Source organism: Natator depressus, chromosome 7 (genome assembly GCF_965152275.1).
Source record: "Natator depressus isolate rNatDep1 chromosome 7, rNatDep2.hap1, whole genome shotgun sequence".
NCBI classification, from domain to species: domain Eukaryota; kingdom Metazoa; phylum Chordata; order Testudines; family Cheloniidae; genus Natator; species Natator depressus.
In genome coordinates this window covers 119,400,600-119,427,508 of record NC_134240.1, presented here as the reverse complement: position 1 = coordinate 119,427,508, position 26,909 = coordinate 119,400,600, and the positions used below count along the sequence as shown (strand labels likewise).

Below are 26,909 nucleotides of genomic sequence, written 5' to 3'. Positions count from 1 at the left end.
CACCTCGGCGAGAGGAATAACGTTTGCTGGAGCGCCGTGGTGCCAGTGTGAGCGAGGTGTTGCATTACTGCCCTCTGATCAGCCTCTGGAAAGGTCCCATAATTCCCTTAAGTCAAGTGGCCACTCTTGTCATTGTTTTTGAATCGCTGCAGGAATGCGGATATGCCCTTTGAAAGCTCTGTTTCTGACAGCCAGCTGCTTATCTGCCCCGAGACAAAGCAAGCCATTAGTGTGGAATGCTGTGTGTGTGTGTGTGAGAGAGAGAGAGGCGGAGGAGGAGGGGGGGGGGTCTGCTGCTGTCTGAACTTACAAGACAGCACGCTGACATGCTCTCAGCCCCTCAAAACCCACTCTCTCTCCCCCCACATACACACAACACACTCCCTGTCACACTCCCCTCCCCCCCCCACATTTGAAAAGCACGTTGCAGCCACTTGCATGCTGGGATAGCTTGCCCATAATTCACCGCTCCCAATGCCGCTGCAAATGTGGCCATACCAGTGCGCTGTCACCTGTCAGTGTGGACAGACTGCAGCGCTTTCCCTACCGTGCTCTCTGAAGGCTGGTTTAACTCAAAGCGCTCTACATCTGCAAGCTAAGCCAGGCCCATAGACCTCTCTCATATCCCCCCCCTTGTGGTATCCATGCTGGATGATCTAATTACAGGGTTGGGACTTAAATCCATACAATGCCAGTAAAATGCAGCCACTGCTGGGGTGGAAGGCTGTGACGGGCACACAGCACACTGCACAAAAGGGAGGGGAAGGGGGGAAAGGGGAAATTTTGGACAGGTACAACAATGCAAACCACTGCCCTTATAAAAGTCTCAGGGGAAGCTGGAGGTCCTATCTCTTCTGCATAGACCTTAATTTGTAAGACTTCAACTGTGCATTTTAACACATTCCTTTTTCCAGACTGCAAAGAGAAGCAATACTTTTGAAATTGTTTCCTCATCATATTCAGACATGTCACATACATATCGATATTTGTACATCTATCATCCAGATATACGTACAGCTATTTGTTGTTGTTGCTATCTACTAAGTAACTACATATCAGTTTGGCACTATATATAATGGAAGAAAGAATTCCTTTCTGGGAGATCCACCGGTCAGAACACTTGTCTGCCACTCCTGCCTCCGTCAATCCAGTTTGTTACAGAAGAATCCTTGCAAGAATACTCTGTAGAAAACACAGATTTGCTCATTGGTAGCAGCTACAGGTTTTACATTGAATGGATTATTTCCACCCTTTAACTCCTATAAGCAACATGGAGCCAAATTCATCACGGGGTTTAACTCCATTGACTTCAGTGGGGTTACACCAGGGCTAAATTCATCCCAGGCATGTGCGTGCAACTCTATGCAACGATTCTGGAAATTTTCCAGCTGTTGATCAGCACAAATGGATGATGGCAAAGGGGTGATTTTTAATGTGCTTCTTTTATACCTGTTTATAACTTGCTAATGCAGGAGTACACGGTTAACAGAGTTCAGCGTCTGATAAAATCCAAACCAATTTAACTGTCTAGGCTAGCTACTCACCTGTTCTATCTGCTCAATTCATTATCTATTCGCACACCCACCTAACCTTCCCTTCTCCCCCAAACTCCGCATTTCCTACTCGCTGCTACAGTTGCATTTTTTCTCGGGTGATCTTGAAATCCACCGCCGAAGTCGCAGCAGCGGGACAAGGGGAATGCAAAGCTGCGGGGGAAGGCAGAAAACCAGCCCATGTGACGGCTGCAGCCGGAGGGTGGAGGGAAGGGGTCATGGTCTCCCTGGGAACCCCCCGGCAGTTTGTGCTTCGTGCAGGCGGATCTGTCCGTCTGTCAGCCCAGCTCTCCCCCGCTGCGAGCGAAGCGGGTTGCGCCCCTCGCAGACGGCCCCAGCTCGGGCTGTCTCCCCGGGCGGGGAGCGGACATCAACCCTGCGGCAAAACGGACAGCTCCGTCTCGGTCTCCGCGGCGCGGCGGCCGCCTCCGGCCTCCCCCGCGCCCGGGAGACTGCAGCCTCCCCGCCCCGCTGCGGCGCACGGCGACCCACCCCGCGATATAAGGCCGGGGCGCGCCCCGCCTCCCCCCGAGCCCGCAGCATGAGCTCGGATCCCCGCTACCGGGCCTCCTCCTACCGCAAGCTCTTCTGGGAGCCCCCTCGGCTGCCCGCCTCGCTCCCGGCCAGCGGCCGGGGCCCCTCGCTGCCCCGCAGCCATGGCCCCCCGCCGGGCGCCTCCCGCCGGGCCGAGGCGTGGGTGGACCTGGGCCCGGCGCCCGCCCGGGCCCGCGAGCACGGGCTGGGCCGCGGCGGCGGGGAGCAGGAGCGGCTGGCCGGGGAGGTGCAGCGCCTGAGGGCGCGCTGCGACAAGGAGACGCGGGGCCGGGCCGAGGCGGAGCAGCGCGCCCGGGCGCAGCAGCGGGAGGCGGACGGGGCGGCGCGGGCCCGGCTGGGGCTGGAGCAGAAGGTGGAGGCGCTGCGGGAGGAGCTCGCCCTCCTGCGCCGGGCGCACGGGGAGGAGCGGGCCGAGCTGGCGGAGCCGGACCTGGCCCAGCCGGACGTGAGCGCGGCGCTGCGGGAGATCCGCGCCCAGTACGAGTCGCTGGCGGCCAGGAACCTGCAGGCGGCCGAGGAGCGGAACCGCGCCAAGTTCGCCACCCTCAACGAGCAGGCGGCGCGCAGCAGCCAGGCCGCCCGGGCCAGCCGCGGGGAGATCCAGGAGTGCCGCCGCCAGCTGCAGGCCCGCACGCTGGAGGGGGAGAGTCTGCGCGGCGCCAACGAGTCCCTGGAGCGGCAGATCCAGGAGATGGAGGAGAGGCACGGCGCCGAGGTGGGCGGGTTGCAGGTGAGGGAGCGCCGGGCACCTCCGCCCCGTGCAGCGCCGGGCAACTCCGCCCCGTGCAGCGCCCTTGTTCCCGGGGTGGCGTTGAGTATCTCTCCCCTGCGCACGGGTAGGTACCCCTGGCCACCACTAGCCAGCCCCAACTGGCCATACCTCTCCCTTGCAAGTCCTGCGCAATGGACTGACTCCGCTGGAACGGTCCGAGAAGTCCGGGTCTCGGGGATATCAGCAGGGGCTGGGGAAGTCTGGGGAGTTTTCTAGTTGACTGGGAAGGCAGCGACAGCGGAGCATTATGTCAAACCAACCCGTGCATGAGCCGCTGGAAATCAGGGAAGGACCCCCCGCCCCCCCCCACACACCTGGGAGAGCGGGGGTTAAAGGATTTCATGGGGTCCCAGAAGATGAAGAACTGCGTGGGGTTGTTTGGGAGTTTGACCACTGGCTTTAGTGGAGCCCGGAGGTCACACGCTGTGTTGGACTGAGAGTGGGGCGCAGACGTGCAGAGAAAGCTAGTGGTGCAAATGCATAAACAGGTGCCCACAGCCATAGCCGTGATTTCCCTGTCGCCCCAGGATGTCTGTGCAAAGGGATCAGTCTTCAGGTCTTCTGCGTTCCCAGCCTCAAGATCGGCGTGTGTCTGCGCTGCACGGGCTGCAGGTTTCACGTGGGTGGGTGTTGGAGCAATGGGTAGACAGGGCTGGAAAAACTTTGTCTCTATCCAAGGTCCTGCATTTGGCATTGACCTTCATCAGACTTCAGCGGATCCTTATAAAAAGCCTTTTAATTCATGTTTAATGAATTAAGAGAATTTCTTCCCAAACGAGCCTTTAAAGACAGTTTTGTTAATTTTAATGGAAGCTGAATTCTCGAATTGCCTTTTCTTTTTCTTGATGGGTAATTTCTAGAAACCATCGGAACTGTGTTTGGTCCATAACAGTTTGTTTTTTGCAGGAGTGGGTGGGTGAAATTCTGTGGCCTGAGTTGTGCAGGAGGTCGGACTAGATGATCATAATGGTCCCTTCTGACCTTAGTATCTATGACCTGCGTCCCAGCTGCCTTGCCCTGTTTTCAAGGGCACTTGTAAGGTGTAAATTGCAGCGGTTAGAACTCTTCCCAGCTCTATTAGGAGAATCATTCCTTAAGGCCTGCCCCAAAGACCACTGAAGTCAATGGAAAGACTCCCTCTGATTTCAATGCGCTTTGGATTAGACCCTCAATCTCTTTTGTATGGTTTGGGAAAGATGCTCATTTAAATTCCTCTGACTCTCAACCAAATACAGTACTAGAATTTTTCCCGGTTTTACTACAGGGAAGCCCTGGTGATGATAAAAGAAATTAAGGTTGCAACATCTTGTTAACCTAACTGGTCAGCCTTAGCTAAATTGTACAGCTTCTTTCTGAATGAATTACTGTGCATGATATTTAACGGATACTATTTCATATTTATATTGCAGTGCGGCCCCCAAGCATTTTCAAGGCCATACTGTGCTAAGAGCTGTATAAACTCATGATACCTGCTCTAAACTGCTTGCAATCTAAGTAACTAGTTGGTGTTATTCTTTTTCCATTAATAATATGGAAATATTTTGATGTCCTGTGATAGTGCATACAGGTGGACTCAAAGGGATTCCATATTAGTAACCCTCTTAAATATTGTAGCCTTGATGCCATGTGAACAGAAATTGCAAGAACAACCAATATGTAGGAAGAAATGCTACAACCAGATTAAACTCTGGGACAGTTGAAATTGATCTAATTATGGAAAATCAACTTTTAAATGTATGATTCTTGTATTTTAGTTTAGTGGGGGTGGTAATTAGTGGCATCTCTTGCATCCTTTATAGGATAGAGATTAAATCAGTAGTGTCCTATAGAAATTTATATATTTTAATAGAAAATTAGATTCTTTCCATAGTTTGGGGTATTTTAAACCATCCTATCGATTTCTATAGCAGGGATACATTCCCTCTATGAAATTCTATAGGACTGCTTAAAAAGATATAGAAAGAGTCCCACTTTCTATTCAATTTTATAGGACTTTTCCATAAGAGAAGACCTACTGATAGATGCTCATAATGTTGTCAGCTTCACACGTTCTATAGCAATATTTCTTGTTGCAGCCTTCCACATAAGTCTCCAGACTTTACTGCTTTTTGCTCTGAAATACCTTCCCCATACTAGCTGGCATGGGTCTTGGGCCAAATGTAGCCCACAGTTCTACAATAAGGTCCATTGGTGCCCTCATATTCAACATATAGGTGTGATCCATGAGGACTACAAATCCCAGCATGCAGTGCTCCATCTTCGTCTGTTTGGGTGAAATTTAGTTTTTAAGCATTTCCTCTTCTTACAGTCCATGGGGACTAAAATTAAAGAGAGACCTGAATAAGGGGCCCATTTAAGCAAAATGTAACTGATCCACTTAAGTGGATGATATATTCATTAATTGCTGTTTGACCCCAAGAGGTGCTGAGCACCCAGCCCTCACATTGATTTTTAGTGGGCATCACAGATGCGCCCTGTAGCCCAGGCCCTTAGGTAATGCAAGAAAACCTTTTTACATTGTCAGAGCAAGTGGTATGAAAAGCAGCCTCATCTCACGTGTGCAGTGTTAAATCCAAATCTGGGGCAAATAGGCCAGGACATACATTTCCTTGCAGCACCATCCAGGATTTCCACACGATTGATGCCCCCCTGCTAGTGTCTGAATGGTGACTGTTGCAACCCAGGCTTGACACAAGCTGCTCCCTGCTAACACAGGATCACAGAGAAGGGAATGACGAAGAGGCTGGAATTTATACATGGGTTCAGAAACAATGTATGTTAGCAGGCAAACATGGGTGCTAAAGAGGGGCGTGTAGGTAGGGCAGAGAGGCAGAGCTCTGTATCTGAAATACTCGTCAGTCAATATGCCTGATATTTATTATACATCTTACCCAACCCTGTCCCAGAGCAATAGGGAAGAGGAATATAGCCAAGTTGTACATAGGAGTGGTTTTGTACCGAGGGGTGCTCAAATGAGGTGACAGAGAATTAGAGGAAAGGAAAAGAGCAGTGTTTTACCTGAGAGTGGCGTTATTATCCAACAAAACCATTGTTAATTTAGGGGGTCAATAGCCCAGCATTGCTGTACCAACGAGGATATTATTTATAATTACTTGTGTTGTGACTCCATCTGGGAGCCCCTCTCACAGACCAAGTCCCTGCTGTGGTAGGTGCTGTACAAACACTGAACCAAAAGATGTTATAAATCAGGGCTATTATAATGGGAGTTTATATTACACAGGGCACTAATTTGCTCCCAGAATGCCCTCTGCATCTCAGTGTGTGCCCTGATGATCTCCCCATTCTTTCTTCATTTGTAACTCCCGTTCTGCATCCTTGAGTTTCTGCCCCAGGGTCACTGTCCTTGTGACTTAATCAGAATCCATCAATGATGTTTGTTAAAGGGGGTCACAGGTGCAAAGCAAGGCATTGCTTCCAAATTCGAGGCAGAGGGGGATGTATGAGAACTCAGGGACTAGATTGATGGAGGCAGTGTAAAAGACATTGCATCTCTAAAGTAACTCTACTGAAGTCAGTGGATTTACCCGAGGTTGACATGGGTGCAGCCGAAACCAGGATTTGGCATGCCAGCGACTTGTTTAGCTCCATGCATTTTGCTGCTGGCGGCCATCTTTGCATTCTGTATTTAGTAGGTTACACAAGACCAAAAGTAGGACAGGGAGGAGGGAGTGGCGGAATGAAATACCAACAAGTCTCGTCCACTGTAGGCACAGAACTACACCTAGTCATTAAGGGCTGACTTGGGAAGAAACAGAGAGGGAGAGAATTTTCTTCGCTGGCCAATGCAGAACAGCCGGCTTCCCACACAGGTCTAAGTTATACAACTTTCATGTGCATTCTAACTACATATACATCCAAAAAACTAAAAGCCTGAATCAGATGGTGCCTATGGGTTCCTATGAGTTCCCGGCTGGGGAGGCTCGCCCCTGGCCCCTCCCCTACTGCCCCCCTCTCCCCCGTAGCCACGCTGCCGCGCGGGCAGCACCCTGGGCAGTGGGGCTGTGCGCTCCTGCAGGGCAGCATGGCAGCGTGTCTGGCTCCGGCCAGGCAGCGTGGCTGCCAGACATGCTGCTCTGAGCAGCATGGTAAGGGGGCCGGGGGGTTGGATAATGGGCAGGGGTCCTGGGGGCCAGTCAGGAGACAGGGAGCAGGGGGCAGTTGGATGGGGTGGAGATTCTGGGGGGGGCGGTCAGGGGAAGCGGAACGGGGGGGGTGTTGGATAAGCGTGGGAGTCCTGGGGGCCTGTCGGGGGCAGGGCAGTCAGGGAGCAGGGGGGGTTGGATGGGGGTGGGGTCCCAGGAGGGGGCGGTCAGGGGACAAGGAGTAGGGGGGGTTGGATGGGTTGGGGGTTCTGAGGGGGGCAGGGGTGTTTGGGGAGGCACAGCCTTCCCTACCAGGCCTTCCATACTGTTTTGCAACCCCAATGTGGCAAAAAAAGTTTGCCCACCCCTGTCCTAGACCCTGACATATGCCTGACACACCCAACCCTTGTGAAAAGTGAATTAATTGAATGTTGATAAATGCAAAGTAATGCACATCGGAAAGCATAATCCCAACTATATATGTACAATGATGAGGTCTAAATTAGCTGTTACCACTCAAGAAAGAGATCTTGGAGTCCTTGTGGATAGTTCTCTGAAAACATCCACTCAAAGTGCAGCCGCAGTCAAAAAAGTGAACCGAATGCTGGGAATAATTAAGAAAGGGATAATAGGACAGAATATATCATGTTGCCTCTATATAAATCCATGGTATGCCCACGCCTTGAATACTGTGTGCAGATGTAGTCGCCCCATTTCAAGAAAGATATATTGGAATTGGAAAAGGTTCAGAAAAGGGCAACAAAAATGATTAGGGGTATGGAAGGGCTTCCGTATGAGGAGAGATTAGTAAGACTGGGACTTTTCAGCTTGGAAAAGAGACGGTTAAGGGGAGATATGATTGAGGTCTATAAAATCATGACTGGTGTAGAGAAAGTAGATAAGGAAGTGTTGTTTGCTACTACTTATAACACAAGAACTAGTGGTTACCAAATGAAATTAAAAGGCAGCAGGTTTAAAACAAATAAAAGGAAGTATTTCTTCACACAATGCACAGTCAACCTGTGGAACTCCTTGCCTGAGGATGTCGTGAAGGCCAAGACCATAACAGGATTCCAAAAAGAACTAGATAAATTCATGGAGGATAGGTCCATCAATGGCTATTAGCCAGGATGGACAGGAATGGTGTCCCTAGCCTCTGTTTGCCAGAAGCTGGGAGTGAGCGACAGGGGAGGGATCACTTGATGATAACCTGTTCTGTTCATTCCCTCTGGGGCACCTGGCACTGGCCACTGTTGGAAGACAGGATACTGGGTTAGATGGATCCTTGGTCTGACCTAGTATGGCCGTTCTTATAGCATGGAGCCAGGTCCTCAGCTGGGGTAAAGCAGCATAGCTCCATTGATGTAAATGAAATTATATTGACCTGCACTGTCTGAGGATCTTGCTTTGTGTGTGGGAATTATGCATTTTAGAGTGGGTGGGTCAAAATCAGAGATAGCATGAGTGAGTGCAAGTCCATTGAATTCAACATGAGTCTTTTAGGAACTCAGTAGAGTGGCAGCAGCTTATGCGGTCTGAATTTGGCCCTGTGTCTTCAGTATAGTTGTGCATGCACCAGGTCTGTAGTATTTTGTTTTAATATGAACTGGGATTGTTCAAGAAAATTGGAAATTTGCAGCTTCAGGCACCATCCCTTTAAGTTACTTTACAAATATTTACAATATTTTAAAAGACAAATAGGCTTTGTGACTTGACAGCTTATTACCCAGCATGCACTTTCCACTTTACGTCTACACTTTCAGCATTAATTTGTGAAGCACGGAAAAAAATAAAGATGAGGTCACCTGGGCCCGGAAGGTGTAGATGGTATTAAGGAGAGGCGGAGTATGTCTGTGTAGGAGCTGTCTCTTCCATTACCACCATCTTCTCTTGCCACTCCTTGGGGAACTGCTGTGTCTTCAACTAAGCTCTGAGAAGCCTTTCGATGCTTCCCATTGATGACCTCCTGTCCCAGCCACCGTTCTTCCAGGAGAGAGCTGCACTAAACTCCTTTGGAACCTGGAGATGTTGCTCATCCGCTAACCTCAGCTGGTGATCAATGTGGGTTCCTCCCTCTCAGGGCATTGGGAGTCCTGCCTATGGAACGCTCCTAGCTAGTTCGGGGAATCTACCATGCCACCATTTTGCTGCTGCTGTAGGACACTGGTTCATGCTACAGCGTGGAACAAATTTGTAGCTGTGATTGAGTGGTTAACATTTCTATGTGCAAAAAAAGTGGGGTCTCCTCATGGTCATGCCTAAAAGCCCAGCTAAACCCTTAGCCACAAGAGAGGGAGGGCATCTCTCGCACAATCCTAAGCTTTCCTTTAGGGGCTGGGCTCCCGCTGTACATAATCCTTGCCTTGCATCGGAACAATTAAGACCAACCCGATTCCACAACCCCCTGCTTTGCTTAATCAATCTCTAAGGGCCAAATCTGAGGAGGTGCTGAGCACCCATCTCCCGCCACTGGCAGATGGTGCTCAGCAGCTTTCGGAAGTGGGTCCTCAGTGAGTTATTTCTCTCAACTCTGGGCTCCTCTGTGTCTAATTGGACACATTTGTCTAATTGTCCCATTAACAAACATCCAAGAAATTAAATAAAGCAATTGGAAAAAATGAAAGAGGCAGGTCAAACAGCAGCTGTGGCCTTGTTTTCCTGCCGCAGTTATCTTAATTGGAATTTCCCCTTGCTGCGCTCTTGTCCAGGAATCTGCTGGGATGGATGAGTTGGCAATTGTATTTTCCCCTTTCTCTATAATGAAATGAACATAAAGCGTTCAGCTAAGGACTTTGCTTTTGAAACACGGCTCCTTATCTCCCTGGGCTTGCTTGATTGCAGGACAGCATCAGTCAGCTGGAGAATGACTTAAGGAACACCAAGAGCGAAATGGCTCGTCATCTGAGGGAGTATCAAGACTTGCTCAATGTTAAAATGGCTCTGGATATAGAGATTGCTGCATACAGGTAACACCTCACCTTACCTGGCACAAAACCATAAATCTAAAAAAGCACTTGGTTTTGTTTTCATTGTTGAGGGTAAATGGAGGGCACATGCAGTGGATATAGGGGTACTCATCGCACACTGGGTACAGCCAGCCGATGCCAACGTACCTCAGTCCTGACCTGCGTTACTCCCTGATAGGCCAGTCTGGGCTCCCCGCCAAAGGTCTGCCAATGCCCCTCAATCCAGGCCCAAAGTCCCCTCCTGCTCTTCTAGTCCCCCACCCCCACAGCCGGTGTTGTTGTTCACATTAAAGCAACGCAAGCCTGTGTTTCACATCTACATGATTTTGACTGAAAAAGATTCCAGATCTGAACAACAGTAACACCAGAGCCTGCTGTTCCCAGCAGCTCGCTCTGTGTCCCTGCAGTCTGGGGTCCCTCCTTCTGATATGGAGGGTGACCCCATTTGACATCTGCAACCCCCACCCACTATCCTTTCCAAACACCAGTTACTCCATGCATATACCCCCTCCCCTCAGCTCTGCCAATGCGCTTCACCCCTTAGCCCCTCAAATTAGTCTGTCTGTGGTGTTTAGTCTTGTCCCAGGCTTGGAGATGAGCCCAGAGATTGATTGACCAAACTCCTGCATGTGACATAGATGGTTGGACTAGATGATGGGGGTTGGACTAGACGACCTCCTGAGGTCCCTTCCAACCCTGATATTCTATGGCATAGGAATAGCCCCCACCCCCCCACACACACCCCTTGTAACGTCTCCTGGGAGGCTGAGTCCCCATTTTTCTCCTCTTGGGATGAGCTTTCTCATCTCCGTGATCTTCAGTCTGTTAGGAGGGCTCCCCTTCCCCCAGAATCTCTCCCCTCTTCCCCTGCTGTGATACTGAGAGAGTCTTTGAAGTCAAGGTTTGAACCCCTTGCATTAACCTTCTAGCCCTGGAGTAGTCTTGATCATTAGCACAGTGACAAAGGGGATGTTCAAGTCCCACCCCTGGGTCCCAGTCTCAGCCCCGCTGGTGCTGTATCCCTTGCATGTTCCAGCCCTATCCACTATGGGGGTTTGCTTCCCTGGGCAAGCAAGGTCATTTTTTGGCTCCTCTCCCTCGACAAATGGTATTTCCAAGTTCTTCTGAAACTGCAGCTACATCCTGCCTTCGCGTCCACCCCAGGTCAGGAGTGACCGAAAGCTGTGCCTGGTTGACAACCATTTGGTAGCCTACTTGAAAAGGTGCTCAGCTGCCATGGTGATGGGCCTGGTATAAGAACCTACCTTAAACAGACTACACCACACACCACTGCTGATGCTGGTCCATTACTGCGTGTCACAGCATTCCAATCCTGACCTGCAGAAACCTTTATTATCCACACTTGGCCTCTCGATTCAGCCATGTCAGTGCTTCCCAGGTCCAGTACTGGTACCAAACACAGCTCTCTTGACGTATCTCAGTCCTGACCTGGCCTAGTCCCTCACCCTCCACAACTGTGCCAATGGCTGTTAATCTTGGCCTTCAACACTCCTTGCTATCCCAGATCTTGGGCCTCTCTTGAGTAGAGCGTAGCCTTCGTACCAGATTGTTGAGTGGCTTTGTGATGTACATGTCTGGCGTCATGGCCAGATCCACACTCCTGTGTGAGCGAGGGCAGTACCTGCATTCAAGTGCAGCAACTCCATGCCAGCCCCCCATACTAAGCACAGGTGATATTGAAATTCTAATTCTTTCCCCCTCCACAAAGTTCTCCCTATTCCCCTATAAATTGGTGTGTGTGTGTGGGGGGGGGGGCGGAGAGGAGAAGCAGTCTCAACTGCCCCTATGCAGTTGACTCTAGACTGCCATGCTGCTGGAACGATTGCCCTGTTGATCATGCAGCTGGGCCTGAGAGAGGTTCTGTTGTGTCTGATTTAAAACTGGGCAAACCTGGGAAGGTTCAAGAGGTTTGAACACTCGTGAAATGCAGGTGCTTAACCAAAAGATGGCTGAGAGGAGATATGATTGCTCTCTATACATATATCAGAGGGATAAATACCACGGAGGGAGAAGAATTATTTAAACTCAGTACCAATGTGGACACAAGAACAAATCACTATAAACTGGCCATCAGGAAGTTTAGACTTGAAATTAGATGAAGGTTTTAACCATCAGAGGAGTGAAGTTCTGGAACAGCCTTCCAAGGGGAGAAGTGGGGGCAAAAGACATATCTGGCTTCAAGACTAAGCTTGATAAGTTTACGGAAGGGATGATATGATTGGATAGCCTAATTTTGGCAATTAATTGATCTTTGACTACTAGCGGTAGATATGCCCAATGGCCTGTGATGGGATGTTAGATGGGGTGGGATCTGAGTTACTACAGAGAATTCTTTCCTGGGTGTCTGGCTGGTGAGTCTTGCCCACATGCTCAGGGTTCAGCTGATCACCATATTTGGGGTCGGGAAGGAATTTTTCTCCAGGGCAGATTGGCAGAGGCCCTGCGTTTTTTTTGCCTTCCTCTGCAGCGTGGGGCACAGGTCACTTGCTGGAGGATTCTCTGCACTTTGAAGTCTTTAAACCATGATTTGAGGACTTCAGTAGCTCAGACATAGGCTAGGGGTTTGTTACAGGAGGGGGTGGGTGAGATTCTGTGGCCTGCGTTGTGCAGGAGGTCAGACTAGACTATCATAATAGTCCCTTCTGACCTTATAGTCTATGATTCTATGTGTATGTTTTTCCTACGGACATCAGAAAGAGACCTCTTGAGACAGAGAAACTGGGTGGGATTCAACGTGTTGCTTCTAATGGCTAAAGCCCTCCACTGTGAGTCCTGACTCTCACAGAGACTCCCTATAAATGACCCTGCAAGTCAAGATCAGTCAGAACACTTGAACAATCCCCCCCCACATTTGAACATAGAGGTGCTGGAAGGGAGTGTTTCTCAGCAGGGAGCCTTTGGCTCTGGAAACTTGCTTCCCCTGCAAAGCTGCTTGTTGTCCTTCTAGCATGCCTCCTCTGGCCTATCTTGAGCTGGTGAGAGTGGTGGGTAAATGTCATTTGTGGACTAGGGTGTTCATTTGATTATTATTATTTTTTTTTTATATTATGTTCAAACATAACGGAACTGTGCCCAGAAATCACAGATGGAGGCACATTTTATATATCGGTCACATGAGAACCTGCTTTCTACTCTTTCCTGCCTTGTTCTGGTCCTGGTTAGAGCCCACAAAGACACAGAAAAAATAACAAAGGGGAAAAAAAATTAACTGAGCTGTTTTAAACCTCAAAAAGGTTTGGGTTGAGTTTCAGGTGTAGATGTGGAGTGCTTCTTATTTTCATCCAGATATTGCCTGAATCAGAATTCTGGGTCAGATACTCTCAGACTTTGCCAGTGTTTAAAAACTGAACCTGCCATAGATCACATTTTGCAAATATCCACGCCACCCCCCCTCCTCCATCTTTATAATGAGCCAATAAAAATAAGAGAGATCCAAGTACATCCAAGTATATGGAATGTTCCAAAACTGGGTCCAAACTTTGCAGCTGGAGCCCATCTCAGTTTATATCCAAACTGGTTTGTCCATCTTTAACCTGAGCCACAGAGGTGGTAACCTTCTCCAACTAACCTCTCCTTCTGTGGTGTGTTTGCAGGAAGCTGCTGGAAGGTGAAGAGACACGTTTTACCTCTGGAAGCATCAGCATTTCGGCTCTGAATCCGCATTCTAACCCCGGTTATTCTTTCCAGCCCAGAGTCTTCAATTTACCTGTGGCCACTGTCTCAAAAATATATCCTACTCAGTTTTTTAAGAAAGAAGAGAAAGAGGAGGCTTCTAAAGTGTCTTCTAAAGTATTATCTAGTCAGATGGGGGAGACCTTTGCTGAAATGATTGAGGAGACTGTAATGTCTACTAAGAAAACTGAGCAATAAAACCTGAAGGAAGGAAACATTACAAACCAAAAAATGTAACCTTTGAAATGAATAGAATTAGCATTAAAGGGGGAACAATATACACTAGACCTTTCAATTGTCTACACCTGAATTAATGCACTTGTCACCCAGTATAAATGTCCCAGCGCTTCAGCATCATTAGAAACAGTACATCCCACACCATAGCCAGGAGCAATTAAATGACAGAGGGATCTCAAAGCTTAGGCTGAAATTGGAGAGGATGGCAAACTGGGTAACTACATCTTCTGGGGTCATCACGATTAGCTAAACCAAATCACACAATAAGGAACTCCTCACTCCAAAGACGACACAATCTACCCACATTTGTGGCTGCTCCTGATGTATGTTTTACACATGTTAAGGCTATTTCCAGTTACAAACTATACTAGGAGAAGGCTGAATTTGGTCTATTCTTCCCCTTTAAAGCAGTTTCAGGTTTGGATAGACAGTCTCTGTAGCACCCTGCTCTGCAGTTAGCTTGATGCATGTTGGTCATTTCTGTGATTGCATAGTGACTTCTTGTGTCCATATCACCTCATTCCATCTGGTAGCCAACTGGTTAAGAAAAAGACATTGATTCGAATTGACGGTGCCAACTAGTCACAGGGTTAAAAAATTGTTTTTATATATGTATAGTTTCTTAATTATGGGCCTTGATCTATTTTAAAAATCAGCAGAATACAAAACAAACAAAAACCAAACCCCCAACAACCCCAAATTCTTGACCCGTAGCCTGTCACTTTAACTCTAGAAGCACAGAACATACTGAGCTATGAGACAGCCTGACTTCTGCACGAGCATTAAACTCTAAGGTGCATACATTTCTGCCAATTGACTGTTTCTCTATTTTGGTGGCATTAGTCTGTCCATACTCTCATGAGAAGAGGTTTATCAATAGCACATGTAAGTTAGGAGAGTTTCCTTTGTGTATTTAAAATGTGTACACACGACTGCACAATAAAATCACAAGTGGATCTCAATGGCTCTTCCAGTGCATTTCTGATGACATGTTGGAAGATGCATACTTTTTGTCCTCAGTATTCAGACTCAGAAGCAACACAGCCGCACAAACACTCCACTTCTGCTTGATAAATAGACAACAACTGGTGCTGTGAGGTAATATGATTAAAATAATTCCAGCTTCCACCACACTTTTTCAGACAAACCGTCATGGAGTCACAGGTGACCATAAAAGAGAGATTCTAGTCACTGGAAGGACGGATTCATACCCAATATTTTTCCAAAGGAAGGGATTCTGGCAGGGTAGCATTTCACCTTCCATTTCAATCTGCCAAACTTTGTTAGTGTGTGTGTCTCCAGTCTACCTGTTCCAATGTGTGCCAAGTTCAATATAGGATTTACTATTGTAGGTTTTTCCAATGCCTTAAAATCGCCAGCGATCGCTTTTGCAAGAGCTGAAGACTGTGTGTTTGTTGTGTGTTTGCCAAAGCACTGTGCCATGATGAGGTTATGATCACACAAGACCTTGGTGTCAGTGTTGCCAGGATAAGCTTCTGGAAATAGAACATTGTTTGCTCACACTTTTCCTCTTCTACTGTAAGGCACAAGTTAATAAAAAAAATTGTGACATGAATCCCACCACACTCTTGTATCCTCTTTCAGGCTGTCTTGATTTGAGAACTCACCATCTTCTCTGTTCCTGGGTCAGTTTCTTCTGTCACACCAGTGCAGCCCTGTCTTCAAAACGTAGGAGAGCATGATTTAGTATAATGCATAAATCTGTTATTTGGGATGCACTAGAATGGAAATGAGAGGGCAGGGTCCTCAGCTGGCATGAGTTGTCATAGCTCAATTGAGTCCATGGAGCTGTAACAATTTGCACCAGCTAAGGATCTGGCACTATTATCTAATAATTTGGCTATTGCTGTTTTTATAGCTAGTTTAGCCCTGGTGAAAGGTGCCAACGATAGCCTGGAACGCTGAAGCCTGGTGTTTTTATCCATACAGCGGCTTTAGTATAAGCAAACAAACATACCTTACACTGTTTCCCATCCAGCATACCTCCACCCTGGCTTAGAGGGGCCATCTACAGAGCAACAGAAGAGCTCAGTGTACATGGACCATTCAAGACTTGGGCTTTCTTCGAGACTGTCCATTGTGATGGTGATTTTTGTGGTACAGACACGTGCTAGAAGCTGGACCAAGACCAGCAATTTATGTCATACAGGCCACTCAACAGCTGGTAATGACTTTTTGGTCATTAACAACCTGGACCACATTAATTGTTCATTTAAATATCACTGACCCAATTCTGCTGTGGGTCCCATCAGAGCAATTCCAGGGATTCCACTGAAGTCAAAGGAGTTAATCTGGGTTTTACTCTGGTGTAACTGAAAGCAGAATGTGGGTATACTGTTGCTGGTTTCAGTTTATGGATTATTATGGGCTGCAATGTTTCAGTCTAAGGAACAAGAATGTTTAATGAGTTGGGTTTTCCCTTGTTGACATAAGGTGATAAATTCATCCCTGCTCTAATTCCAGGGATGCATTTCATCCAGCTGGTATTAGCAAAACCAGGCTGATCAGTTTCACTATCGGGTTGTCATGCCCTCCCCTGTAGCTTTTGGGTCTGAGTTGATGACGCTGGATGGAAAAGTAAAGTAAAAGTCTGAACATAAGAATGGCCATACTGGGTTAGATCAAAGGTCCATCTAGCCCAGTATCCTGCCTTCCAACAGTGGCCAATGCCAGGTGTCCCCGAGGGAATGAACTGAACAGGTAATCACCAAATGATCCAACCCTGGCCGCCCACTCCCAGCCTCTGGCAAACAGAGGCTAGGGACACCATCCCTGCCCATCTTGGCTAATAGCCATTGATGGACCTGTCCTCCATGAATTTATCTAGTTCTTTTTTGAACCCTGTTATAGTCTTGGCCTTCACAACATCTGGTTTCATTTAGCCTTAAAAATTGCACAAACATGTCCCTATTTGGTTTTGTAAAACCCTTTTCCTTCTAATGATGCCAAAAGGGTTCGACCAGTAGACACTGCCTACATTGCAATCCCTGCTTTTGATTTAATTTATAAAGAGGCCGTTCCTACACTGGTCAGGCCTGATGGGGGACGAGCCCAAGCTGCAAAGTCCAGATATGAATTTCGTACACCACAAAGTTCGGGAGTCTCTGGCTATGGGGTCTTACCTATGCCCACTTTAAAAAAAAAAAAGAAAAAAAAAGGCATAATTTGCAAACAAAACAATTAGCTCCGGTTCTGATTTCAAACCACATGCCAAAGTTCTGAACAGCTGGGCTGTAGCTAGGGTTTTCATTCAGACTACTATCTAAACTTAGCCTCAGTTTAAAGAGAGCATGATACTCTGGCTAGGATGCTCTCCAGATTCGATAATATAATAATTATATAATAATAATTCTGTATATATTAATTCATTATATATAATTAATAATTCTATATAATGAAAATAATAACTATACTGATTTTTAAAAAAAAGTGCAGAGAGCTGGGCGTGAAAGTGAGGTCAGACTTTCCCCGTTGGCTGTACAGTAGAAATTCACTGACGAACCACAGCTGGGCTAATGCCACTGACAGTGCTGATAAAACAAACAATGACCACAACTATCTTAGGGAGCTGTAGGCCCAGATTTTTTAAAGGTACTTAGGTGGGTGGTGCACCTGATTTAGGAGCCTAACTCTCATTTCCAAAAGTGATTTTAGCACTTTGGAGCAAAATCCCATTTACAGCTAATGGGATTTAGGCTTCTATGTGCCTAAATCACTTTTGAAAATAAGATTTGGGATCCTAAAGCAGGTGCTGCAACACCAAAATACCATTAAAAATCTTGGCCTACAGCTCCAGGATGAAGATTATGGTCAGCAGCTCTGCTCCTATGGTACAGTGGAACTCTCTACAATGAGGATAAAGCTCGTCTGTGCAGGAGAAAGAACTTTCTCAAGGGCCAGTCCCAGACTGTGGAATGAACTCCCCCAGGAACTAGGGACCTGTGCAAATCTCACTATCTTCTGCTCCAAGTGCAAGGCATATTTTTTCAGCCTGCCTTCTCCGACATAAAACAGCAGCCTAGCCGCTCTCTCTTACGTCTACACTGCAAAAAACCACTCAAGGCTGGCCTGTGTCATTTGACTCAGGCTTGGGGCTGCAGGGCTATAAAATTGCCGTGTAGACCCACCCCCTTTGCAGAACTCCAAATGTCTACCACCACAATTTTTAGCCCTGTAGCTCGACCCCATGAGCCTGAGGTGGCAGACACAGGACAGTCCAGGGTGTTTATTGCAGTGTAGACATACCCTGATTCATCAGTTCTCCCTCCCCCTCTAGCCCCAGGTGTCTCTCTTAAACCTAATTGGCGTCAGCTGGCCAGTCGCCGATGCCCTGGCCCTGCTCCATCTTAAAGGGACCAGCCACCCTGGGACGGTCTGATTCATGTAGCCTCATCAAAGAATAACCCCTGATTTTCTCTACATTATATCTACGCAATTCCAGTGCCATAACTGGTGCCTTTTGCCAATACCATAAAGTCAGACTGTGCATTGTAAAAGAAGGCAAATTTCAGAAGCAATTTAATAGAAAACCTGTTGCAAACTGGGGAGAGGAAAATCAGAGCAGATCCGTAGCAGAACATCCCTCACAAGCAAACTCAAAAAAAAGACACCTTCAAACCGCAGTGAACGCAATAAATAAACTGCAAGGATCTTAACGAATTAGTGGCGCTCCCCAACAAAGGAATGGGATAGTCTTTGCAAATAAACTGAGTTAGTAGGACCTATCCTTGTCAATTAACACAGTGCTAGCAAACCTTTAAAGAATCATACAGTATATTTGTTTGCACATGTATTACCTGTCTGGAGCTCATGCATGCCCCGTGAGATCAAGGTGATAGAGCAAACTGGAAACCTTATTGTAAATCTAGGGGAAATGACCTCTCCAAGGAAACAGGTTAGGAGATCTCCTAGCCTAGGATATCCTCCTATGACACACATGACACTGATAGTCTGGGAGGAGCCCACGTCCCCCCGTTTGCACATTCAGAATGGCTGCTCACAGATGAGCGTGATATAAGGGGAAACAGAGGGATTTCTCTCTCCCTCCCGTTTTTTCTACAGTGTTCCTTTATCTTCTGCCCTTTCTTCCCTCGTCATGTCACGTCAGGATTTTCTGCTCCACCACCCCTAGCAATTCCTAGTCCCGGAGACAGGCTGTGACGATGCCACTGCAGGCTTTTCTGCAGTGAATCGGTGCCAGCAACAACTTGGCTCACTGTCTCAGCCTTGCTATTTCAGCAGAGTGCTTTGGTCAGCTGAATCGCATGGGCCATTTGGAGTCCATTAGCCACCGCAAGACAGAGCCACAGATCACTGCGGGGGTCACGCAGAGCAGCCCTGCTTGTCTAATACTGGGTGTGTATTTTATCATTGCAGTGGAGGGAGTTTAGCTAGGGAGTGGGACCAGAGAGTTCCCCTCTGGTTGTGAGGTAGAAGAGCCTAGGAGACGGCTGAGGCTGTAAGCCCAGGGAAAACCAGAGTCCAGAACATACAGGTGGTGAGTATTTCAGAAACATCGGGTAGACAAACCTTTAGCAAACTGGAGAAAGGAAAGTCAGAGCAGATCCACAGAGCATGGGAACTGAATGGACAGAATGAGCAGAAGCAAAGAACCATGTTTAAATCTCAGTGAATGCCCAAACAAAGCCAGAAGGAGAAAACAAGGGAAGGAGACAGTGAAGCTCTACAGATGCTCCATGGGTGCCCAAAGCAATCCCTGGGCCCGGCGTTCCCTTGCTTCGCGGTGCTGTTATTTTACAGCAGTGAGAGAAGCAAGTTCCCTTTTAACCAGGGACCAGTCTGCTGTTGCAGCAGCTGCCCTGTGCTTTGAGTACAGGTTACTGGGCTGGCGATTCCCGTCAGCTGAGCAGCGGTTGATGTCTGACACAGCCCCACTGGCAGCATGACAAGCAGAATGAGATGCCCTGGCCAAAGGAATAACTATCACAGAGCCTCATGCAAGAGCTTGCCCTAGCAATGACTTTGTTGTATCCTTAACTCACATTTACCAGATCTTGCTTCCAGCTCCTGTCTTTATTCCTCCCGCCCTGGGTCCCCCTTCTCCAATCCCACCCTTCTTTCTCCCACCTCCTCCAAATTCTCCCTTCCTGCCTCTGTTTTCCTGATCCTGCTTCTTTTCTGACTACTTTTTCTTCCAGATTATCCCTCTCCTCATCTTTCGCTTTTTTCTCTGCCTTCCATTCTTCCTTTCTCTCTCTTTTCCTTTTCTCTGTGTACAGGCAGTCCTCGACTTTACGACGTTCCAGTTACGACCAACGGCACTTACGATGCTTCTACATTGACACCGATTCGACTTACGCCTATAGGTTTTGATTTGCTCTAGCTATATGTATATTCTCGGTACAGGAAATGCCTCTGGACTACACTACCCAGAATCCTGTACAGGAAGTTGGGTGTCTGTGTTTGGAGAGTGAAAACAAAGCCTGCTGCATCGCCAGTAGCAAAACTCAGCCTTTGTATTTTCTTAATTAAAAAAGTAAAAAGGCCTCCATGCGTGCAGAATAGCGCAACACCTTATGGAGTCCTGCTCTTCTCAGCACGGCTGGTGGCCACCCAGGTCTCCACTGGAACCACGTGGTTCTTGCTTCCAGTGTTGCTGCCACCATTACCACACAGGGAACAAATATTTAATAATAATGGGCTCTTGAATCTAGCCGAGAAAGGCCTAACATAATCCAATGGCTGGAAATTCAGACTGGAAATAAGGTGCCCATTTTTAACGGCAAGGGTAATTAACCATTGAAACAGTTTACCCAGGGTCGTGGTGGATTCTCCATTGCTGGCAATTTTTAAATCAAGAGGGGATGTTTTTCTAGGAGAGATGCTCTGGGCATTATTTTGGGGAAGTTCTCTGGCCTGTGCTAAACAGGAGCTCAGACAAGATGATCACAGTGGTCCCTTCTGGCCTTGGAATCTAGGAATTGATGAGCCTCTTCCGTCCCCTGGGTGCTGTGAAATCAGTGGAACCCTGCCACCACTAACTGGCTGATCGTTGTGTAAATGAAGCAAGTGGAGTCCCACAGCCATGAAATGGGGCAGCCCAGATGTATGCTGTGCACCAGCCAGTATCACCTTCCAAAGGGAAAGCGACTTGCAAAGAAATAACCACCCAGACGTGCAGTGCGAGCTGGTGGCCTCGGGGTGAGGCAAACACGCAGACGTGTCTCAGGAAATGGGCAGCTTTTTGCTGCTTCTGTTTCTAACCTTGCTGCTGATGCTGCTGTAACTACCTTTTCTTCCAGAGGGATGAGTTGCTGCAGAGGTATAAATCTTTAAACATCTGCAGCGTGACTCACTCCTTTCCTACTGCAGTCTTGGCAATGAACCTAATCAAAACATGGGACCACAGAGGAGGACTTATTACCCAGCTCCCGCCTACACCCCTGGCCGAGTAGCCTTCTGAAGGAGAGTGGCCAGGAAACAAAAGCAGCCATGCTGCAGAAGATGAGTGTGCAAAGAGAGGCTGGGGCAGCTGGCGCCGCCACGAATGTGATGCAAACTGAATGATGAGTAGGTCTGTCGATCTATAATCGTTAGCTTCAGCCGCTGACATTTCCAAATGGGGAGTGTAAAGCAATGAACACTTCCGTGGTGGTGTTAGATGAACAGCATCCAGTGCTGCTTCAGATCAGTTCTAAATCTAAGGAACGTGAAGCCGGACAATGCTGGTGACAGCTTGTGATGCATCAGCCAGATTTCCTGGGGGGCGAGATGTCTCACCGTGGCTTCTTTACACACCCTGGGGTTTTCCAGGCTATTCACTCTGATCTTATCCAACCAGATCAAAATGGTGAGCGGAAGCTACACAGAGTCACCTGTGTAACAGGTTCTGCCGGGGCAATTAACATGGGTCAGGGGGACAAAAAGTGACCCTTAATGTTTGAACTCATTCCAGCCTTGCCGAAATCCACGTACGGCGACTCATGCCTAAGCAGTTAGGATGTAAAAGTGCCCACTGACGTTAGGACTGTCTCCACTGGTAAATATCTGCCGCCCTACAGGAAATTGTTTAAAAAACATAGGCATTGCCCTAATTCAGCTTGAAGGCCAGGTGCCTTCCAGCTGCTGCCTCTGTCCAGCCCTGGGGCTTCCACTCACTTCTCCCTTGCTGGAGAAGCCATGGAGGGATGCAGCCACCACAGCAGACACAGCAGCTGCAGAGAAACTGGCAGTGCTGTGAACACGCCCACTTACTGGACTGGGCTGATCTCTCACTGGTGTGGTTCATGCTGAGCCATTATTACACAACAAGGGAGCCAGCAGCACACACCAGTCCTTCCTTCCTTCCCTGGAAGAGATGCAGCAGCCATTTGGAGGAGTGAAATCTAACTTCTGGGTGGAAATCCAGAGTGTCACCATTGAGGTCCCTCTGGGTTTACACTAGCATAACTGAGGTTGGAATTTGGCTCTTAGGCTATTGTTGGCTGTGCGCAGTATCTACTAGGCCAGTCGGCATGGTTGGACATCCTTCTGGTTGCATGTATTGCTGAGTCAGAACCAGGGGCCTACATCAGAGAGGTGTACAGTCACACAGTTTTGTAAGAGCCCACATGTATTGTAACACCAGCTGAGAACATAAATCACTGCCAGGGCTGTTCACGCATTAACCTTTAGCTCAGTTCCTAGAAACAGTTGTTGTCAAATCCAGAAGAAACGTCTCCTGAGGGCGGGGGAATGAGGCTGGTAAGTAAACTGCTAGCCTTGGCTGGCTGCTGCCCCATCTCTGGTTTCAGAGTAACAGCCGTGTTAGTCTGTATTCGCAAAAAGAAAAGGAGTACTTGTGGCACCTTAGAGACTAACCAATTTATTTGAGCATGAGCTTTCGTGAGCTACAGCTCACTTCATCGGATGCATACTGTGGAAAGTGTAGATTTGGATTTGGATTTGGATTTGTGCTGGAAATGGCCCAACTTGATTATCATACACATTATAAGGAGAGTGATCACTTTAGATAAGCTATTACCAGCAGGAGAGTGGGCTGGGGGGAGAGAAAACCTTTTATAGTGGTAAACACCCATTTTTTCATGCTTTGTGTGTATAAAAAGATCTTCTACACTTTCCACAGTATGCATCCGATGAAGTGAGCTGTAGCTCACAAAAGCTTATGCTCAAATAAATTGGTTAGTCTCTAAGGTGCCACAAGTACTCCTTTTCTTTTTGCCCCATCTCTGTGCTCTGGAGCAGAGCAGTAAGGGATAGAGCCAAAATATTGCAATAGTGCCAGCCCAGGCAGAAATCAGGAAATATTAGAAATCTCCAGAGAAGCCTGTGCTAAGAACTAATTCTAAATTAAATTTGGTTTCCCAAACAAAACGCTCCCTTTCCCCCTCCTTTCTCCTTTGTTCTATTAAAATGGAGGTAATTCCTCTAGATTTTCATCGTTTAGGTAAAAATCCAGGCTTCATTTACTAGAATTCAAAGAACCAACTAAGCAGGAAGCCAGAGACAGGTTTCTGTTTGGGATTGAAGTACAGGGTCCCGCAATTTAAATTCAAGGGATGGGTGAAAAGCAGTGACTGGGAAGATTTTACAGTTCAAAATATCTCAGATTAGCTCCGCAACAATGTTTTCCTTTTGCTCCCTTTGTGTCTGGCTTTGAGTAATTGTATTTTATTATTGTTTCACAAATGGTGACTACTTTGGAGTGTCTATTGAGCCTGATGATCTGTTACCCTGATAGTTCTATACACTTGCTAGAAAAGGGGAGAATAAAAGTACCGGCAGTTCTTGGATTTATGACACATTTGGTTCCTTACAACTGCGTCATAAATCGCAATGTTGGAACTCGGAAGCGTAATTTACTCCATTGCAGGACCAAGCCAAGTACCTTTCCATCCTAGGTACTCATATGGCCTCCCATTATCGTAGTATCTGAGTGCATCATAATCACTAATGTCTTCATCCTCCCCACCCCTGTAAGACAGGGTAGTGCTATGATCCTCCGTGTGCACAGCTTACGTCGACTTAACTCTGCAAGTGTCTACACTAAAATGTCGCTCCCACCGATGTAACTCGCCCACTAACTAACCGACTTACTAACTCCATCTCCGCAAGAGGCGTAGCACTTAGGTGGATGCCGTCAGGTCCCTGCAGTGTCAGTGTAGACACCGCGTTGCTTCCATCGATTGGTGCTGCCTTTCAGAAGCTATTCCACAGGGCCCCACGCTGACAGCTAAATCGATGCAAGCGCTCCTGGTGAGGATGTGCATCGCTGACACAAGAAGTGCGGTGTGGACATGCAAAAGCGATTTCATTACTGCGGTGGCAGTATGTCGACATAACTTAAATTCACCCAAGTGCCAAGGGCCTGCATGACACTCTATGCACCAATTAAGCCCCACTTAATAGCTTGATGTGGGGACTAGGTGGTAGATGGAGTCTTGTGCATGCTCTCTGCACTGGGTGGGTTTCAAGCCAAGCGCACGTTGCACATATAAATTCACATTTTTAAATAGTGCTACGTACTCTGTAGCACATGGCCGGTTTGTGAAGCTGACACATAGCAAGGAGGAGAGACACACTCAGAGGCCGAGGAAAGGGAGCAAGGGTTTTGTAAAAGGACCTCTCAGTGCAACAAAATGAAGCCTCCTCACAGGACTGCAGACTGGGAACCGGCTGCTTTAGTCAACTGCATCACAGGAGTTAGCAGGGAGACTGACTAAACAGGAAGTAAGGGAAGCGTGGAACCTAGCTCCATCCCATGATACTTAGGATAACCCAGTCAACTCTACCATTTACTACAAAGGGAATTTTAGATGAGATTTGAAAGGAGATGGTCCATTGGCAAGTTGGAGAGATGGCTGAAGGCTCTCCCATGAGCTGCAAAGCAAAGGCTCCTGTGCCAACAGGGTGAGATGATGTCAGTGGCAGAAAGGAAAGGGCTGCCTGGATAAGCAGAGGGAACAAGGATGGGGAGAGAGAAAGAGACGGAGACAGGAACAAATCTACGGAGGGATGGAAGAACAAGGAGGGGGCATTTCAGACAGGATCCTGAAATGAAGCAGGAGCCCGTGGAGTAGTTTAAGGAAGGGGGTTATGTAGTCATTCTTTACATTGCATTAGTGCCTGGGAGCCTCAGCCAGAGACCAGGACTAGGTACTGCGCTAGGTGCTGTACAAACACTGGACAAAGAGACCTGCCCAAGAGAACTTACAGTAATGCTTGTTTGTACGTACAAGACTGAGAAACTCAGCCTGCGAATGCCAAGCAGAGATGCTGTTTCCAGTCCTGGGTTCACTCACATGGTCGGCGGTTACATTTTCCTTCCCCATAGGAGGATGAGGGCAGTGAAGGTGTCAAGTGTGGGAAAGCTCCCATTACTGCCAGCAGCTGCTGCTGGCTCTGCTCCAGGACACAGGATTCCGGTTTCCAGCGCTGCTGCTTCTGCTGTCACCACAGGTGCCAAAGCACAAAGGGAAAAAGAAAAAGAAAATAAAAAAAAAGTTAAAACAGAAACATCCCCGGTCCCCACTGTCATGCACAGAACTTGCCCTTCTCTAATCCAGCCCAGGTCAGCAGCGACCAAACACTGCCAACATCGGAAGGCCTCTCAACAGCAATGTTAGCTGGTGATCTCAGCCCAGTTCCTAGACGACAGACGTAAACAGATGGAGCCAGCATAAAGTGATTCTTCTCATTTACTTTCCTGGGAGCTAGGCTGGGCTCTTAACTGGTCGTCTCAGCAGAGAGGCCTTAAGAACCTGTTTCCCTGCATGTTTTCCTGGCTTGATAGCCTTAGAAAACAGGTACCCCTGAGGCCCTAAACGTCTAGGGTCATACTCATCCCTAGCGTAACGCCATGGGAGATGGGATGAAGCTGGCTGAGAATGTATGAGAATTAAAATCAGCTGGGAGGTGGCAGCGAGGTTCTGATTTCATCCCCAACAAGGAGCATTTATTGTTCAGAACAGACACAGAAAATTAGGGGTTCTGCAGGAGACTTCGTTTCAAGTTTTAGCTACAATGGATGAAAACTTTGTTTCTTAAACTTCAGAGTAAGGAACGTACAGAATGTGCTGGGCACTAAAAAGAGAGAGAAATGTATAAAGCCATCACCGTACGTGCGCACAGACAGCAGAAGGATAGCTGGGTTCTGGCTGTGGCCCCAGTGCGGACCCTGGAATCCCTTCCCACACTGGCTTGCTCAGTTCAGCTGAAAGAGAAGGTGGTCAGTGAGTGAAAGTTCAAAAAAGAAACCCCCTTATTCCTTTGCCAACAATACAAAGGTCTCCATTCCCAGAACCTGGAAGGGCCCTGGCAGTCTACAGAAGGGAATCGGTAGTCCCATTTAGTGCAAAACATCCTCCAGCAACTAAAATTTAAACCAACAAGCACTCTCTGACTGGTCCCGTCCAGCTCTTTGTCCAGACCCAGCTGTGAAGACATTAAGATGAAAGGTTCTTCACTATGCTAGTGACCTGAACAGACAGTCTCAGAGGCAGCATCCAAACTTTTCAGGGATGGGTGCCCAGATCAAGTGCTTAGTATGAGCAAGGTTTGTGCTAACGTGCCACCATTATGAAGAGCTCTGTCCTGCAACAGACCCACTGGAGGCCATGAAATTGCATGCATGAGTAGGGGTTTCAGGACTGGGCCTTAAGTGCTCATACTAGGGCATCCCATTTGTCATATTTTGAAGAAAGAAGTCATGTGTGGCAGCCCAGATATTAGCACGTTATTTATCTAGCTGCTCTCCCTGCAGAGGGCTCAACAACAAGCACACAGAAGTCACAAGACCTGCCAAGGAAATGCAGCTGCCACTGAGGTGGAACATGGCAGCTGCTTTAAAGGTGCCTAGCAACCACACACAACTGTTGCGGGCCGCAAGGTGCAGCACACAGTACCCAGCTGAAACTGCAGAGGGCGTTTGAGGGGGCAGAATGCGGTCGCTCAGTCTGTAAACTGGCCAGGACCGGGCCTGTAGCCAAGCCAAAGGGAGAGTCTGTGGGATGCTGAGAGACGCACTAAGAAAAAGGACAGTTTAGGGGGT

The 26,909-nt window shown here is 47.9% G+C and overlaps 1 protein-coding gene and 1 long non-coding RNA gene across 2 annotated transcripts; one reads left to right on the top strand and one right to left on the bottom strand.

The window, feature by feature from the left end:
• The first annotated feature begins 2,489 nt into the window (after positions 1 to 2,489).
• INA (internexin neuronal intermediate filament protein alpha) lies at positions 2,490 to 15,458 on the top strand. Its single transcript, XM_074959428.1, has 3 exons — positions 2,490 to 2,838; positions 9,825 to 9,949; positions 13,564 to 15,458. Exons 1-3 carry the CDS (start codon positions 2,800 to 2,802, stop codon positions 13,838 to 13,840), a joined length of 441 nt encoding a protein of 146 aa, XP_074815529.1. The 5' UTR covers positions 2,490 to 2,799; the 3' UTR covers positions 13,841 to 15,458.
• On the bottom strand, positions 14,194 to 26,067 carry LOC141991201 (uncharacterized). Its single transcript, XR_012640345.1, has 3 exons — positions 25,981 to 26,067; positions 25,162 to 25,306; positions 14,194 to 15,559 (listed from the first exon to the last, which is right to left on the bottom strand). It is a non-coding gene; the product is annotated as an uncharacterized LOC141991201 (long non-coding RNA).
• Between the last annotated feature and the right edge of the window lie 842 nt (positions 26,068 to 26,909).